The sequence below is a fragment of the Engystomops pustulosus genome, chromosome 1 (genome assembly GCF_040894005.1).
Source record: "Engystomops pustulosus chromosome 1, aEngPut4.maternal, whole genome shotgun sequence".
NCBI lineage: Eukaryota > Metazoa > Chordata > Amphibia > Anura > Leptodactylidae > Engystomops > Engystomops pustulosus.
Window position 1 is genome coordinate 69641828 of NC_092411.1, and position 18826 is coordinate 69660653.

The window sequence follows — 18826 nt, forward strand, 5'->3', positions numbered from 1 at the left end:
AACTTAAAGAGAGTTGCAAAAAGGAGGATGATTTGTCTGTAAGGTGGGATTAGGTAGGGTCTCCTTTGTTTAACTTTTTAGACTGCAAAAATAATGCAAGACAGTGTACATAGCCTTTAACCCTCTTGACACTGCAACCCTTTTCAGTTTTTATGACTCCATTTTTTACTCCTCTTCTTACAGATGTCAATCCATTTTTACTTTTCCCTTTACAGAGACATACAAGGGCTCGTTTTTACGGAAGAAATTTAAATTTCTTAAATAAAAATGTTTTCACCAACTTTTCATTCTAACTACCATCATTGTTTTATACTTTTGCTTATGGAGTTCTGTAATGTGCTATTTCTTTTTTATTTTTTGCAGGTTCAGCTAATATTTTATTAAACCCTTAATGCGTGTTCTCCATAAATATACTGGTTTGGCTATAATTTTGCATCATGGAAAACATGATGTCATCAGGGACAGCAATCCATTGCTATAATAGCCTAACATCTCTCTAAGAGACCCAGCATTGTCATAAATCCTGCTGCAGGGTCTAATCAGATCCACTTCATTTACAATAAACTGCATTACAGTAGTAAAAAAAAGTTTGGTTTTGCAGCATTCAAAAATGCCTGATCAAAACATAAAAATGATAATTTTTTTTGCAATGAACCATGCAACAGAAAAAAAAAATGTTTTGCCATATTCACCGGAATTATATCCAAGTCTGTATCTATAACGAGTGGTAACCTTAGCTGCTTTTTCATTTTATGCCATAAAGGCACAGAGTTCTCTATTACTACAGCTTCTGTATATAGAGTCTACAAGAAGTCTAAAACACAGCCTTTATCTCAGCATTGGTTCAAGCTGTGACTCATCCATCTCCTTAAGTCTGTCACAGGCATTTAGTAAGATTTTCAATGACTCAGTAATAAAAGCAAGTAAGAAGCCCCTACAGCCCCCCCCCCCCCCCCGGTCCTTTTGATTTAGACCAAGTGAGTCAAGTTTGGCAGCGGCCTCCCATTGTGCAGTGGTAGGATTCTCCAGATTCTCATTGGATAACGGAGCACTTTAATAGTCCGGCACCGTGCTTGTAAAAAAAAAAAAAAAAACTTATTTCAATCCATTAAAAAGTAAATGCTCCTGGTGGAAAAACTGATTTTAATCCGACGCATTTCGATGCATCCACGCAGCCAGAGAAACTGCTTTATGGATCCCTAAATGGTACATACAACTGTCCCAACTGGAGAAAAAAAAAGTCTCAAATAGTAGGGCAAGAAACGGGAGGATGTAGTGATAAAACCCCTCTTTATTATTTTATGCTAAAAGGGGTTTTCCCACAAAACAAGTTAGGCCCTATCTACAGGATAGGGCCTAACTTGCTGATCAATGGATCACGAGAACGAGGGGTTTGATGGGGTTGCGCTCTGCAGTTTCCATCAGCTCCATAGAGATGAATGGAGCTGAATGGTCATGCGCAGCAGTATGCTCCATTACCTGGGACCCCATCAGAGCCTTAGGTTCTAGACAAGTGGTTCAAAAATGTATCTTGGTGTTTAACATGAGTAAGAATACCTTTCTAATCCACAGACCACACAAATCTACTAGAAAGCTCAAAACCCCAGGAGTACAGAGCTTTGCAAATGTATATAATAGGATTGTCATACATACCATGTGCTAGAGTTTGGCATAATGAAAATCCTGACTCTAGATCACACTCTAAACTTTGTGTACAAGAAGAAGTTCTAGTAAGTAAGAAATGTGCAGTGATCACTTACCCAGGAGGGCAGAGTTACCATCCCCTAATGGAAACCTCTGATATCGAGGGACATTGAAAGGAGGCAGCAGATGAAACTTCTTCTCCAGGAGTGGTTCAATGCGAGATGCAGACGGATCAGCTGGATGGAACAGGTTGTAAACTTGTTGGCAGCCAGGTCTAAGCTGGAAAACTATAAAAAACAGAAAAAAAATTAGTAACTGTAATAACAATAAAATTATACGGAGATGGTCAAGGTTAATGAGGTTCCACACTATCTAGGGTCTGTTCTTGGATTCTGGGGGTATTGATTCCACTGTTGGGATCTTCAAATGCTTACTAATTATATATTTGTTTGTATATATTACATACCAGTTTTTAAACTTTCTAATTTTGTTTTACCAGAAAATGTATTCAAATGTATCTAGAACATCAAGAGGTCAATTTATCATGCCTTACAAGGCATACAAAAAGTTGCAATTTTAGTTTTTTTGCACAGTAGCACAGAATGCTAATACTTTTTTTTTAGCTGAATGGCAACTTATACAATTGTTCTCCATTGGGATCATTAGGCGCATTTGAGGCCAACTAAAGAAAATAAAAAGCTGTATACACAATCCTTATTTATGAGTGACAGCATCTACAGATTGAATGACACTATACCTAAAATCTATCAGTAGCACATTACAACATTGTATGATCAAAGATACTCTGTAATCTATGCCAAGAAAAATAAATATTTCTTTATATATGAAGATTTTACAGTTCCCTATTTGCAAGCAGCATGTTATGTAGTAGGAGCAGTAGAAAAGATTTTTTATATAAATCAGAAGATTTATAACTTGTCATTTATATATCTGCTTTTTCTATGCTTAGTGATCAACAACAACTATCTTTGTATACAAAGTCATAAACAGAGGCTATCACAGGTTATGGATAGGACCAACCCCTAGACTAGATGACTGCTTTGAAAAAGAAAAATGTAGATAAAAACATTACAGGTTATACTGCATAATTTAAAAGTTTGTCACTTTGCTTAGTTCCTCCTGCTCTAAAATATGTTGCCTGTAGATTATATTATTTATTTTAGATCATTATTCTGCATTTTCATGTGACAGATTCAAGTGAAAAAAACCCTAAAAAAAATCTTCCATCAAAATCAGGCATGATAAACCAAGGGAACTCACTTGTGGCTACACGTACTGTGTAATTCTTCTTAGAGATTTGTTATTCTTGGATTCCTTCTGAAATCAACTTTTTAAATTATGCTAATGTGTTACATAGCCCTCTGTGCTCTGGCTTAAAAGCCTGACTTAAAAGATAAATTTTCCCTACCCAATGCTTCCCAGTTGAGATATCTACATATTAAAGTCTTACATACTTGCCCTTTATAATACCTCTTTACTTTCAACCTACTACCTCTGAAAGACTATGCAAGGAAGGTTTGGGACAGCAGATCTCACCTCGGCCATATCCGCATTGCTGATCAAGCCTACGGGTCCCAAACCTGGGCATGACTACATGTTTAAATGGGAAATTTTTCTAGCCAATGTGAACAGTATAAAGAAAAACTATATAAATTGCTAATGTGTTGGAACCTTACCCCGACTTTACCCTGCGGAGAGAGTTGCTTACTGAAGGTGTGGCTCTTGAGGGGCAATTGTACCTCATATGTTTTGGTCCTATCCACGTATCAATATTTATTGGAAGATAGTGGAGAAAGTGATAGAGGTAGTGTTAGACCAGCCAGTTCCTTTAGAACCTAGTATTTATTTTTTGAATGTCCTTTCAGGTAATATTGGTAAAACCCTTCAAGACTACTCCAACATCTCCTTACACCTGCCAAATGTCTAATATCAGCTAAATGGAAGCAAATGGCCCTACCTTCTCACACAGACTTGTGCTCTAGAATAGAATAGAAGTCTGCATTTGACAAATGACAGCTCTCTTACTTAACTCTGCTGAGCAGTCCAATCTTATTTGGGCACCCAAGGATGACTTTTATAAGCGTAAAAAATGAATTGAGGCAGTGTAATAAAAAAAAGCTCTGTAATTAGTTTTTTACATCCACCTGAGTGGCTGGTACCCCCCACTTTTCCTTTTAGTGTCTTTCCCTTGTATCTGGTCTGTTAGATATATAGACTTATTTGTTGATTCCCAAGATAACTGGGGTTTCTCAATATGAATGTTTTACTTATATTGTACTTCTTGTTTATTAATTATAATTCGAGTTTACCTTGTGATATTAATCGATCTTGCTCATTTTGAAAAAAAATCTATAATAATACAGGTATATAGGGTAAAAATATATCATTCTTCAAGTATATATAATGAGGCTGAAATATTTTTCTACTATCTCACTGTAGTATACCTAAATTTATTAGTTCCCAGAAACATAGACATGAGACTTGAATTCATAACTTAAAAGGGAGTCTACCATCTCTACCAATTTGTTGGCAGCATGTTATAGAGAAGTACACTGTGCTTTCCAACATCCCATTATTATTATTTCTGTCCATTATGCCATTTCCAATATATTCCCATTTGTATCTCAATGCTAATGAGATAGTTGGTTATGTCCTCTGCACCCAGTGCACTGTTATTCCCACCTAAATCCCTTACCTTTAATTCCAGTGTCAACCCAAGACAAATATTCTGCTTATCTGATGCAGAGGGGAGTGATCAAGGAAGGTTTAGCAGTGATCTGAGTGCTAAGAGCATATATATGAAAAGTCTAATGCTTACTGTCAAGCGAAGGAATCACAGTCTTTCTTAACGCCAGTACCAGTCCAAGAGGAGACCCAAACAAGAAGAAATCTGAGATCTCAAATTCAAACTTCCCGATGTTGCCTCCATCCAGCATTGTTGAGCTGCTCGATCTTCGTGACCCAGGATCATTTCTCAGGACACTTGAGTGTAAACTGTTAAGGCAATGTGTGTTTATTTAACAAACATTCTCGAAACCAGTTCAAAAAATGATGGGGCACTAAACTAAAACAGGAAATGTTGTAGTCATCACTGTTCTTCAGATTGTTAGACAAATGTCATATTCGCTCATTTCTATATACTGCTGTATATTGAGCAGCACCTGTAGAGATCTCATCTACTTTACTTTCAGTTTATCATCACATTTCATTACTTCACTGATTAGCTGCATACAGGTGCAGATATGTGGGGGATGTAAGGTGTAGATATGTGATATATGGTAAGCAATGCAGTCTCTGTTTAAAGTGGACAATATACATGGCAATGGTAAGGAAGAACAGAATGTCCATCACTTTTATGTGACACGGTGTCTAACATTACACATAAATACCTTGCACTTTTAGGGCCTGTTCACATAATCATAATAAGCAATATATCTTTTTTGGACACATTCAGCGTAAACTCTCGTAAAGCTCCCAGTGTATACAGTGAACGCATCCATAGACTTATACTCCCTGAGGGAGGCATGCTTTTTTCCTCAGTCTGCCCTATAAACATTGCATTTGGAAGGAAACACTGCATAAAAAAGTGCATCTTGGAGAGCACCGTATATGCTCAGAGGAAGCCATTAGAGGTTATGGGGGATGGATGCAGGGCTTATACTGTGGCCATTTCCTCAGTGATGTAACAATGGAGGAATAAAATGAGATATGAATGTAGCCTAATAGAACACTTCTGGTTGTAGCAGAAGTTAAAATTCAACATGCTTTGCCACTTTATCAGGCCAATTGGAAGCTTTTTCCCATATCCCCAGTGAAAAATTGTGGTTATGTTAATGATAGGTCAGCTGACAGCCATAGCTATAGCAAGTGCATTGCCAGCTGTAGGCGAAGATGTGTCTTCGGGATAAAGCATAAGCACAATCAATAAAAGAGAAATAAATAAATAAATAAAAAAAATATATATACACCCCAGAACTATATATACCCCAGTAGTACGCAAAGTAATTTTTGTTTTGTGTGTTGTAGGTGAAATATATATGAAGTGACACATCAATGCTTTAAGCTATTTATATTTACATACCTAGAAAGAAAAGCTTGGTGCTGTTTGATGGTGTCCAGCTCATATGTGGAGGAATCACTTCTCTTACGTGGAAGCTGTCTCTTTGGATCTTCACCATTGCTCCGAGGTATGTCAATGTTACTTCGGCTTAAGTGCCTACTAGTTTCTAGGTTTGAACTACTGCAGTAGCTGCTGTTGACGCTGATGCCTGGAGACAGGAGGTCTGTGTCCTGGAATAAATAGCGAACGTCAAAGCATCTACAAAGAAATGTTTGTATTAGCTGTGCATAAACTTGTTGGATAATAAGAGGGAAGTTAAGCCAAACAATGTCTTTCAAAAACAACGAGGAGGTCTGTCTATGGTAACAGTCAGCACTACAGACATGGAAAATTGCAGGTACCCATACTTTAGAAACATTTTTTTTTTCACAATGGTCACAACATAACATAAAGTTGACAAATGTAATGAAAAAAAACTAAATGTAAATCAACAACTGGCCTGGATATCAATGATGATAAGTCTAGAAAAGATATTAACCAAAGGCACATGTTATGCTGAGGTGTGTCCCATAAATAGCAGCATGGGGGTCTTCACACTTCATCAGCAAGTCTAGCAACTTACAGAGTGAGAAGTAGTCACTGTGCTGTGGAATATCATGGTGTGTACCCCAATGAACATGGACCAAAGAAAGCCAAGAGGAGACTTATCTCAGGAGATTACAAACCGCTTGATATTCCTGTACAAATATTATCCAGAAGTGCAACATCTGTTGCCTGCCTCCCTGGATGTGGTTGCACAATGAAAATGAGTGATACATTGAAGAGACAGATAACATAGACCAGTGATGGCGAACCTTGTTGAGACCGAGTGCCCAAACTACTTCAAAGACGCACTTATTTATCACAAAGTGCCAACACAGAAATGTAATGTGTGATTTATACTCCCTTCTCTGTCACAGCTTTCATTGATACCAGCCCCCGAGGACACCAATAAAGCAGAAAATAGTCCCAGGTACAGCTGTCACTTTAAAATAGCTCTGTGCACAGCAAGTCCTGGGCTGTCTGGGACTGCAAGAAGATACCTGGAGTCATCTCTGGTGATGGCCTGAGTGCCCACAGAAAGAGCTCCGAGTGCCACCTCCGGCACCCGTGCTATAGGTTCGCCATCACTGACATAGACCATGTCTATTTAACATAGACTATAACAGATCAATAATTACTGATGCAAGTTCTCTCAGTTTGTGAAATAGTGTTGTGTTATTACTCATTTATTTCAGCCATGAGCCGTCATCCTTCGGGTGCCGAGAGCCGTGACGTCACCAAGCTCTCGGCACCTATCGCTGTCCGGCTGTGTGAGAGTTAGTATCTGCGCATGCGCGATAGGTGGCGAGAGCTTGGTGACGTCACGGCTCTCGGCACCCGAAGGAGGACGGCTACAATGAAGGAGGCGGGAATAATTAAAGATCGGAAGGCATCTCCCTTCCAAAGATGACGTAGGGGTAGCACCGGAGGGATATTTTCATATGTAAGTAAAACATTTTTTTATCTAAACTAACGATCGCCGTGCCTAACTAAAGTATGTGCCGGCATTAGTATTAAATAGCCTAACAGATGGTCTGCTCGCATTATTTTATCATGTGAGCAGTGGTAGGTTTCCTTTAAACTCTGCCCAAGAGGAGGAAACTGCCCTGGTGGAGTGTGCCTTCAACCATTCTGGTACAGGTAGCATTGCTGCCTCGTAAGCTGAACTAATGGCAAGCTTAATCCATCTAGAAATAGTTTTAGCTAAGGCCTTCTTCCCCTTGTTCCTTCCTCCAAAAAGAACAAATAGGCTATCTGCTTTCCTCCATTCTTCAGCCCTGGCTAAGTAAATCTCGATAGCTCTTCTGACATCTAATTTACTAAACTCTCTTTCCTTATCCGTAGAGGGATTATTACAAAAGGAAGGAAGCCTGATTTCTTGTCACCTGTGAAATCTTGAAGCTACCTTAGGCAAAAAGGCCGGGTCTGTTGTAAGAACAACCCTATCCTCCAAAAACCTTGTAAAAGGAGCTCTACAGGATAGTGCAGAAATTTCTCCTACCCTACGGGCTGAAGTAATTACCACTAGGTAAACTACCTTCAATGTTAACCATTTCGGTGGGCAGGATTCGAATGGCTCAAAAGGTTCCTTAAGCAAATAATTCAGGACCAAAGTGAGGTCCCAAGGAGGAACTGTAGTATGCTTAAAGAGAATCATCCGAGATGCAGCTTTTATAAATCTGGCTATCCAAGGATGAAAAGCTAAGGAAGAGCCAAACAGGGCGCTAAGGGCTGACACCTGGACTTTAACCCCTTCCCGACGCGCATGGGCGCCGCCATCTTGCCGCGGATCGCCGCTCCCCCATGACGTCACGGGGAGCGGTGATCCGTTGCCATGACAGCTTCGGGTCTCATGAAGGCCCGAAGCTGTCTCGTTTTAACCCATTCATTACAATGTGCTATCAGCACATTGTAATGAATGAGGAGTAAAATCCCCATATACTGCCATATTGCAGTATGGCAGTATATGGTAGGATCGATCAGACAGACAATCTAGGGTTAAAGTACCCTAGGGAGTCTGAAAAATAGTAAAAGTAAAAAAAAGTAAAAAAAAAAAAAAGATTATAATAAAAAAAACTAAAAATTCAAATCACCCCCCATTCCCTAGAACTGATATTAATATTAATAAACAGTAAAAATCATGAACACATTTGGTATCGCCGCGTCCGAAAATGTCCGATCTATCAAAATATAATAACGGTTTTTCACTGTGTTTAACCCCGTAACGGAAAATAGCGTCCGGAAAATATAAAAAAATGAATAAAAAGTGATCAAAAGGTCGCACAGTCCTAAAAATGATAGCAATGAAAACGCCATCAAAAGTCGCAAAAAATGACACCACCCAAAGCTCCGTACACCAAAGTATGAAAAAGTTATTGCCGCCAGAAGATGGCAAAATTAAAAAAATAATAATTTGTACAGGTTTTAATTTTTTTAAATGTATGAAAACATTATAAAACCTATACAAATTTGGTATCCCCTTAATCGTACCGACCCAAAGAATAAAGTAGACATGTCATTTGGGGCGCACAGTGAAAGCTGTTAAATCCAAGCCCACAAGAAAACGTTGCAAATGTGTTTTTTCACCATTTTCACTGCATTTGGAATTTTTTTCCCGCTTCCCAGTACGCGCCATGGAATATTGAGTCACTACGAAGTGCAATTTGTTACGCAGAAAATAAGCCATAACAGAGCTCTTTATGTGGAAAAATAAAAAAGTTATAGATTTTTAAAGGTGGGAAGTGAAAAATGGAAGTGAAAAAACTAAAAAAGGCCAAGTCGTTAAGGGGTTAAGGGTAGCTGGCTTCAACCCCTTGTCTAACCCAGCCTGTAAAAAATCTAGAATTCTGGCTATGTTCGGGCGATCTAAATTTATCTCATTCGGACTACAGAAATCCAAAAAGACCCTCTAAATCTTAAAATAAATCCTAAAGGTAACTACTTTCCTGCTTCCCTGTAGGGTTGTAATTACCTTATCAGATAGGCCTTTTTTCCTCAGGATGCACCTTTCAAATTCCAGGCCGTCAGATGGAGGTTTGCCATCTGTGGGTGGAATACTGGACCCTGGGAGAGAAGATCCTGCCTCTCCAGGAGGATCCAAGGATCTGACACTGAGAGTTCCCTCAGTATTGAGAACCATGCTCTCCTGGGCCAGAAGGGTGCTATCAGGATAACCCTGGCCTGATCTTCCCTTATCTTCTTCAGGACTTTCGGAAGAATAGCGAGGGGAGGAAAGGCATAAGAGAGGTTGAAATTCCATGTTGTTGGAAAGGCGTCCAGGGTCACTGGATAATCTTTCGGGTTTAGAGAACAGAAACGATTGACCCGCTTGTTCTTCCTGGTGGCAAATAGGTCTATCTGTGGCCGCCCCCACAGTCTCGATATCATGTGGAAGACATCCTGGTGGAGGGACCATTCTCCTTGTCTCAGGGGATGACGGCTCAGAAAATCTGCTTCTAGATTTTCTTTCCCCTTTATGTGTACTGCCCAGAGTGATCTTAAGTTGATCTCTGCTAAGCTGAAGATCTGGCTCGCCACATCTATCAGAAATTTGCTTCTGGTTCCTCCCTGGCGATTTAAAAAAGCTACTGCTGTCATGTTGTCTGACATGATCTTCAAGTCCTTCCCCTGAATCTCCGGCAAGGATTGCTTCATCGCCTCTAGGACAGCTCTCAACTATCTGTAGTTTGAGGACATTCCCTGAGCCTCTTTTGCCAAGGTTCCCTGGAACAGGAGGTCTTTACTTGGGCACCCCATCCCCAGGTACTTGCGTCCGTTATCAAGGACAGTGGTCTTTCCTACTTCCAAGATCTTCCTCTCTGGAAGGTTTCCCCCTTTGTCCACCACTCCAAGGAATTCAATACCTCCTGTGAAAGAGGAATTTTCTGGTCTAAGGTGGCCTGATCCCCATCCCAGGCATTCAGCATGTATAGCTGCAGAGGTCTTGCATGAAACATTGCCCAAGGCACCGCCGGTATGGCTGCTGTGAGGAGACCCAGAACCTTCATTACTTCCCTTACTGAAGGAGAACTGTTCCTGCATAAGCTCTCTACTGAAGCTGTTAATTTCTGAATCCTTTCGGGGGGAAGAAAAGATCTTTGGATCATGGAATCTAACCGAATCCCCAGGAATATTTTTACTCTGGAAGGTGTAAGGGAAGATTTCTTCCATTTCACCAACCATCCCAGACGGTGAAGGGTCTCCAGAACCATCTTTATCTGATCTTCTAGATCCTCTGATGATCTTCCTACCAGTAGGAAATCGTCGAGATATGGTACAAAAATCCTGTTTCCTGATGTACGCTGCCACCTATGATATCAACTTTGTGAATACCCTTGGAGCTATAGCTATTCCAAAGGGCATGGCCGTGAACTGGAGGTGAGAGAGGATGCCATCCAGTACCACTGCCACTCTCAGATATTTTTCGTAATGCGGATGAATGGGGACGTGGAAATTTTTACGAAGGATAGGGTTGAGTAGAACCCTTCCCCTCGTTCCTGAAGTGGAACTCTACTGAGTACTTTCTTCTGTAGTAAGGACTTTACTTCTGATACTAAAGCTTGTTGGGTCTTCAGACCCGCCACTGATGTTATCCTGAAGTGCTGTGAGGGAAAAGACAGAAAAGGTCATTTTAGGCCGTCCTGGATGATTCCCAGGATCCAGCGACTCCCTGAGATCTTCTCTCATTCCTCCCTGACTTTTTGATGACAAGTCTCATGACCAGTTCTTGAGCCACAGGCTGAATTAGACAATGCTGCTGACCTTGCTGATAATCTAAGAGCATCTACCGATGCATCCGTTAGGAAGGCTGAGGCCTTTTGTGCCGTAGTGACCTCCGTAACTAGCTGTGATCTTGGAACACCCGACTTGATCTTCTCTTCTAGCTGGGTAAGCCACATAAACAGTGATCTAGACACACAAGTAGCCACGATGTTTGGCTTGAATGTTCCTACTGACGCTTCCCCGGAACGTCTCAGAAAAGTTTCAGCTTTCTTATCCATAGGGTCTTTTAAAACCCCGGAATCCTCCACTGGAAGAGCCACTTTCCTAGAGACTTTGGATATAGCCACATCCACCTTGGGCACTCTGTCCCATGTCTCCGTATAGCTGTCCTTATTGGACGATTTCTTGTGGTGTGGAATACACACAGGACTCCTGTGTGGGACCAGAATTTCAAATCTCCCGCCTGGTGATGTCATCAGGTGCGCACTATCATTCTCCTTGCCCCACTTCCTGTCTCCACAGGAAGTGGGGCGGACGCCATCTTGTTTTTTTCGGCCTGCACCAAACGAAGCGCGCGATCCCCCGGCCTCGATCCCGGATGTTCCCTCCACACCTGCAGACTGTCGCTGCGACCCGCAGCTTCCATCGCACCACCCCGCCGAGTCTTCTACACCCTCCGGTAAGCGCTTGGCCGGGGACAGGCAAGGCCACCGTGGGGTACCTGGGACTCCCATTCCCCCTCTCGCCACGCAACGGAGCCTCACTGAGGCTCCCTGGATCCCCGTCAGGGACAGGAAAACCACTGAATGAGGAAGGACGGGCCGCGCTTAAAAAGATTTGGTTTTCCTGTCCCTGGGGGCGGATCCCTCTCTCTGGTTGGGTGCTGTCGTGGTGAGAGGGGGAAATAAGGATATAAAAAAAGATTTTGCATGAAAAATACCCCCTGATTGCCCGTGCAAAGTGGGAGGGAGACTCCTAACGGGCGAAGAATGGTCCACAGCTCTATCTATAGTTCCCTCTTTGTCCCTTTGTGAAGCGGTTATCTCTACTGTACTTCTTACACAGTGTATATCACATCCCTTGCTGGTTACATAAGGTTGGTCTAAGGGAAGGGATTTGTGCCCAAGATGCGGCATGGCTGGTGCTCATCTGATGCACATGCTGTGGAAATGTAGGAATTTAGGGAGATTTTGTAAAAATCATAAATTTGATAATTAGAGTTTTTGGAGTAACTGTTCTGGGTACACCGGTGGTCTGCCTCCTGGATTTGCTAGGCCAGAATAACTGGGAGGATGTGGTGACACTTGGGGTGAGCAGAATTCTTTAGCAGGCCAGGAAGCTCACTGTACTAGCTCCTCCCTCTGCACCGGGACTGGAGACATATGCAAATAAAATGAGTAATATCATAAGGCTGGAAAAAACGTGTTTATCGCAAACAAAAAGCAAACATGAAATTTTGAACAAATATGGGGTCCCTGGCTGGACTCTGAGACTTTTGGCATTGGTGCATTTGCGGCGTAACCCCTTCTCCGCCTAAATGTAAATGTTTGTGATTGATTGTTAAAGTCTTATTTGCTGTGAATAACAGTACAAAAACTCATTAACTGTACACCCATGTACCATTAAGATCCCCATGTAAATAAAATATTGTAATAAGCTTCTTCATCTGGATTGTTAAGTGGATTGTCTGTGGAAAAGGGTGGTTGGGGAGGGATTGGGAGTATTTGTGTATATATAAAAATTGTTGAAAGATCAATTTAAAAAATTTGAAAAAAAAAAATAATATTTAGAAAAACCTAAAAAGCATGATAATGAACAAGACTTTAGAACAATGCCAGACAGGATGTCCTACTTCTTGTAACTTAGTGTGCATGTCTTTCTACATGCTGCAGATTTTCCTAACGTCATCTGATCCCAAGTAGTTTGGCAAAAAGATATTAAGGAGCTGATGTTTATTTTCCAAAGTGCTATAATGGTGTAATTTAATCATCTTAACCTTATGTAACACTCTGGAGAGTAGGAAAGTATAAGAGAAGTCTAAAGATTTTAGCCTCTACATATAACAAGCAAAAGGATTTATGTCTTATGTATTAAGTAAAGCTAAAAATCAGTATAAAGTGCTGGAAATATTGATGCAATAGCATTTGTACAGAGATGTACAAAATTTGAGGAACAAAAAAAAAAAAGAAAAATCAGCCCATAAAAGTCAACCAAATCCATCAATCTTGATGGTAGGTTAAGCATTGGTTTGTCACATAAAGGTATCTGCCAAAGACAAATAAATAGACAGAAAAGGGAAACATGATTCAATGTGTTTTACCTGGACACTGACAACGCTTCCTCTGCGGCTGCTGTTCTGGCTTTCTGACACCGTTTGATTGCTGTAACATAAGGCATCAAATCCCAAAATCCCACCAACACAGTCACCAACTAAGCAAACCTTTGAGGAAAAAAAAAATGACAATTGAAATTGAATAAGGAATTTAAGACATTTGAGACAAGATGAGCAGCTTCTATTAGTTTCCAGATTTTAGGTGTCCATTTTTTTGTGGAAATTTAAAGTTATCCCAATTTAAATTAAAAATTAAAATTGGGATATATAAATGACACAATAGACATTTTACCTTTGTAAAATGTCCTTCTGTATCAATCTCAGCTTCTCTGCCTACTCATGACTCTAAGCAGACTCCATTCTCCGAATGAACGTGAACAATTTCTGGCAATGACTTTCGCCAGCTAAAACAATTGCTGTTAAACTTCCCTGCTCATATTCACTACACTCATCGTTCATTTTCGACAACTTTAATGTCATGTTTAGAGGCATCTTTTCTACCTTATAGATGGCCAGCATAAATACATGCATTCCTATCACGAAATTATGTCATAGAAGGTGATTGGCTTTTGAACTTGGCCCCGTGAAAATGCTCTGCTTTATCTCACCTGCCCAGAAAAGGACATGCCCTCTTGCGATTTAGTGAAATCCAAATAAACCTGGTTGGCCCGATGAATGACCATTGCAACAGCTTCCAAGTACTGCGGAGAGGATGTGGCCAGGAGTGGAAGGGCTGCAAGGGGGATGTGGTCCTGACTGTTTGATAAACATCCTTCATCATAGCTGTATGGACTCAAGCTGCAAACACACAAGAAGGGAATCTGCATTAATACCATTTTCAATATGTAACTTGTGAAATCATAGCTTTTATAAAATATACCGTATATACTCGAGTATAAGCCGACCCGAGTATAAGCCGAGACCCCTAATTTTACCACAAAAAAAAAAAATGGGAAAACCTATTGACTCGAGTATAAGCCGAGGGTGTAGTATACAGCCTGTCCCAAGTAGTATACAATCAGCCTGCCCCCATGAAGTATACAGCCTGCCCCCATGAAGTATATAGCCTGCCCCCATGAAGTATACAGCCTGCCCCCATGAAGTATACAGCCTGCCCCCATGAAGTATACAGCCTGCCCCCATGAAGTATACAGCCTGCCCCAATGAAGTATACAGCCTGCCCCAATGAAGTATACAGCCTGCCCCCATGAAGTATACAGCCTGCCCCCATGAAGTATACAGCCTGCCCCCATGAAGTATACAGCCTGCCCCCATGAAGTATACAGCCTGCCCCCATGAAGTATACAGCCTGCCCCCAAAAAGTATACAGCCTGCCCCCAAAAAGTATACAGCCTGCCCCCAAAAAGTATACAGCCTGCCCCCAAAAAGTATACAGCCTGCCCTCAGTATAATAAAAAAAAATAAACTTAATACTCACCCTCCGACGATACTCACCTTTGATTTGAAGCGGCGGCTCCCGGTCCTCGGCGGCGGCTCCCGGTCCTCGGCGGCGGCTCCCGGTCCATTGTGGTGGCTTCTCTCTTCGATCTTCACGCGTCCATGCGACTTGCCGGCGGGCGCACAGTGCGATGCGGCGGTGTCGCCGCTGATGACGTCGTCAGCGGCGACACCGCTACATCATATTATGCGCCCGCCGGCAAGTCGCATAGACGCGACTGCCGGCACGTGAAGATCGAAGGGAGAAGCCGCCGCAGAGGATCGGGAACTGCCGCCGAGGACCAGGAGCCGCCGCCGAGGACTGGGAGCCGGAGGGTGAGAATTAATTTTTTTTTTTTTTTATTAACTCATGTTTTTTTTTTTATTAACTCGTGTATAAGCCGAGATTAGGTTTTTCAGCACATTTTTTGTGCTGAAAAACTCGGCTTATACACGAGTATATACGGTAATGGTTTGGTTGATGGTTATGTTATATAGAATTTTTTTCCCATAAATCTCTTCCTCATCCAATCCCTTCTTTTCCTTGGTGGACATGTGTCTTTTTGCAACCGTATAAACTATGATACCATTATAATTGTGAGAACTTTATAAATAAACCTATTTTAACAAGTGACCATCCATCTGGTCTCTGTAATGCTAAGGGATTTTAACCATTTACAGTCTACAACTGCACGGGGGTACTCCTCTTCTGCTGCAAGTTTTTGTACAAATCCCATCCACTATGATGCTAATGTTCTTTACTGCAGGTAAGCAGCAGAAGATTCTGCTGCAGCCAATGCCCAGCAATTCTATGCCCTTGTATGCCCTTTAGTTATCTTTAATGACAATCTTTTTTGTTAGATTTGCATTGCATTTCAATGTCTTGCATCATGTAATCTGCATTACTGCTCTACCTGTGTAGACACCAAACAAACCATTCACGGAGATACTTTAGCATTTTCATTTTAACCGGCTAAAAACAGATCACTCAAAATTAATTTGTGAACTGAACTCTTGAAATCAGTGTGAACCCAAAATTGAAATTAATTTTACCCCAGAAAAAAAAAGACAAAGGAACATTTAGTGTGTATCTATGCAATGATACTATGATCACACATTATAGAGTAACACCTCCTATAATGTGCTATCACAAGGTGTCACATTATGATCTGCTACAGATGTCAGTGACTGGAAAGAGAGCAGCCCTGTACAGCGAGAAGAGCAGCTTAAAGCACATACAGCAGGAGAGTGATAAGTACTTGTCCAGGTTTAAGCAGTGTTTGCTTTTCCCTGCACATTTTTTGTGTTGAAAAACTCGGGTTATACTCGAGTATATATGATAAGTTGGCTGAATGACTAAAAAGCAATGATTTTACAAAGATTTTAAAAATTCTGCATTTTCTACACTCAATTTGATACAAATTCACTCATTGAGAGTTTATTACTCAGGCACATGTATATGATCCAAAGACCACACACACACATACATATATATATATATATATATATATATATATATACATACAGTACACACCAAATGTTTGGACACACCTTCGCATTCAAAGAGTTTGAAGGCTGCTGCACACAGTCTCCTCTTAACAGTTGCTGTAGAGATGTGTCTGCAGCTAGATCTCTGTGCGGCATTGACCTGGTCTCTAATCTGAGCTGCTGTTAACCTGTGATTGCTGACACTGGTGACTTATCCTACGCAGCAGAAGTGACTTCTACGCTTGATGGTTTTTGCAACTGCACTTTGGGACGCTTTCAAAGCTTTACAATTTTTTGGACTGACTGGCATGCATTTCTTAAAGTAATGATGGCCACACATTATTCTTTACTTAGCTGCTTTTTTTCTAGTCATAATACACATTCTAACTATTCAGTAGGACTATCAGCTGTGTATGCACCTGGCTTCTGCACAACACGACTGGTCCAACCCCATTTATAAGGCAAGAAATCCTACTTTTAAACCTGATAGGGCACCTGTGATGTGATAAGCTTTTCTGGTAACTACCTCTTGGAGCTGATCAAGAGAATGCCAAGAGTGTGCAAAGCAGTAATCAAAGCAAAAGGTGGCTACTTTGAAGAACCTCCAATACAAGACATATTTCCAGCTGTTTCACCTTTTTTTGTTTTTTGTATATACAGTAATTCCACATGTGATAGTTTTGATGCCTTCCGTGTAAATCTACAATTTTTATGGCCATGAAAATACAACTCTTTGAATAAGAAAGTGCGTCCTAACTTTTGGTATACACACACAGACGGTCCATTATTAAGGACACCCGACTTACAGACTACCCCTAGTTACAGACAGACCTCTCTGACCTCTGATGATGCTCTCTGGATTGCTTTACCCTAGTCCCAGGCTGCAATGATCAGCTGTAAGGTGTGTGTAATGAAGCTTTATCGATAATCCTTGGTCCCATTACAGCAAAAAATTTAGAAAATCTAATTGTCACTGGGACAAAAAAAATTTTTGTCTGGAGCTACAACTATAAAATATATAGTTCCAACTTACATACAAATTCAAGTACAAACCCAAGGAACCTATCTTGTATGTAACCCGGGGACTGCCCGTTTTGTTTTAGGTTTCATTCTGAGGAGACCTGAGGAGGACGGCTATTTGTGTTCATGTACATTAGTGTATGTTTCATCATCAATGCACGGACATGTTTTTTGCAGGTAAACAGAATACCCTATTCAAATGAATAAATATGGTCACCCATGCTATATCATTCCTGTGTCACTAGTTGCATTTTCATGACTAGTGGGGGATCTAAATCAGTGCAAAGTGAAAAATAAAAAATAATCCAGCAGGCTGAAAATATCACCCATTGATATGCTCTAATCGTTATTCTTTTCCTACATCGAGCTTTGCTTTTTTGTGCCCTCCCGGACAACAAGGTTCAAGATTACAATGGGAAAAAAAATAAAGACTCACTTGGATACAAGTGAAAACGCTTCCGAGCAGATGGCTGGGCAGGGTACAAGCCTGACTGCAATGTGTCCTAATGCCGCTGGGTAATGCACCCTCATTACCGTGTCAAACACAGACTTGATGGTATTGACGTCACCCTGCTTGGAATTCTGATCTCCACTGCCGGTATCCAGGATATTACCTCCATGAAGTACCAGGATTAGCACATGGACTTTGCATGGCTGCATGGAGGCTTGTGCTGATTCATCCTTAATGGAACACAAAAATAATTAGATCCCATTTAATTCATTATTAATAATTTATAATTTTAAAAAATTGGGCAGTAACCCTTCATTAATAATACTGTACATGGCAAGCAACATATTTAACAACCCAACTCAAATGATTATTCCTTCAATAAAGGGGGATAATCCAGTGCGATGCACAGAATATGCAGGATAGATAAGATTTCAGCAAAGCTCTTCAACATGGAAAAACTGCAGTGCAAATTAATATAATGTAATAATGACTGTTTAACTGTACTTTGCACCATTTGCAAAGAAAAATGTGAAAGCGACACCTGACTCGTAGAAATAATATTGTGAATTCATTTGAAAAACACATGGCTTTTCTTTGCATAATTCTGAAAAAAATCCACGTCTAATTCCCTCTGCAGGTCCTGGGTGGATCCAGCCTATACTCATATTAACATGTTGTAACATTAGACGCCAGCTGTTACTGAAGGTCAGCTCTGATTTTCTGAAGCTGAGAGATAAGGCAAGTCAAAACAGTTAAAAGTTTTCTATGAACAACCCAAATTCTGTGTTTATAGGGAACAGTCTGTCATTTACACAAAGAGAATGTGTTAAGCAACAGATAAGAAATTTGCTGTCTTGAAAAAACACATCTGCTGCTCAAAAGGAAAAAAGGCTCAGACAGTGAATATGAGTTTCATGGTCAGTAGTACAGCTGGTAATAGAGAGTGACTGCAGAATACAATCAAAGCTTATGGTCAATCTTTTAATATTCTTAATAACCTAATGGTATAATGATTCTTTCAGCCGTTATGAAAACTGGTTACGGTAAAGACAGATCATGTTTCCAACGT

The 18826-nt window shown here is 40.7% G+C and overlaps 1 protein-coding gene across 13 annotated transcripts in view; it reads right to left on the reverse strand.

The window, feature by feature from the left end:
* PITPNM2 (phosphatidylinositol transfer protein membrane associated 2) overlaps positions 1-18826 on the reverse strand; it is a 202802-nt gene that overhangs the window by 34952 nt on the left and 149024 nt on the right. For all 13 annotated transcript variants that reach the window (XM_072144160.1, XM_072144167.1, XM_072144181.1 and 10 more), the window contains 6 exons: positions 17743-17987; positions 13970-14159; positions 13350-13469; positions 5747-5955; positions 4484-4659; positions 1761-1931 (listed from right to left, as the gene is read on the reverse strand). In XM_072144160.1, the coding sequence (XP_072000261.1) occupies positions 1761-1931; positions 4484-4659; positions 5747-5955; positions 13350-13469; positions 13970-14159; positions 17743-17987 (1111 nt within the window). The remainder of the gene's footprint in view (positions 1-1760; positions 1932-4483; positions 4660-5746; positions 5956-13349; positions 13470-13969; positions 14160-17742; positions 17988-18826) is intronic.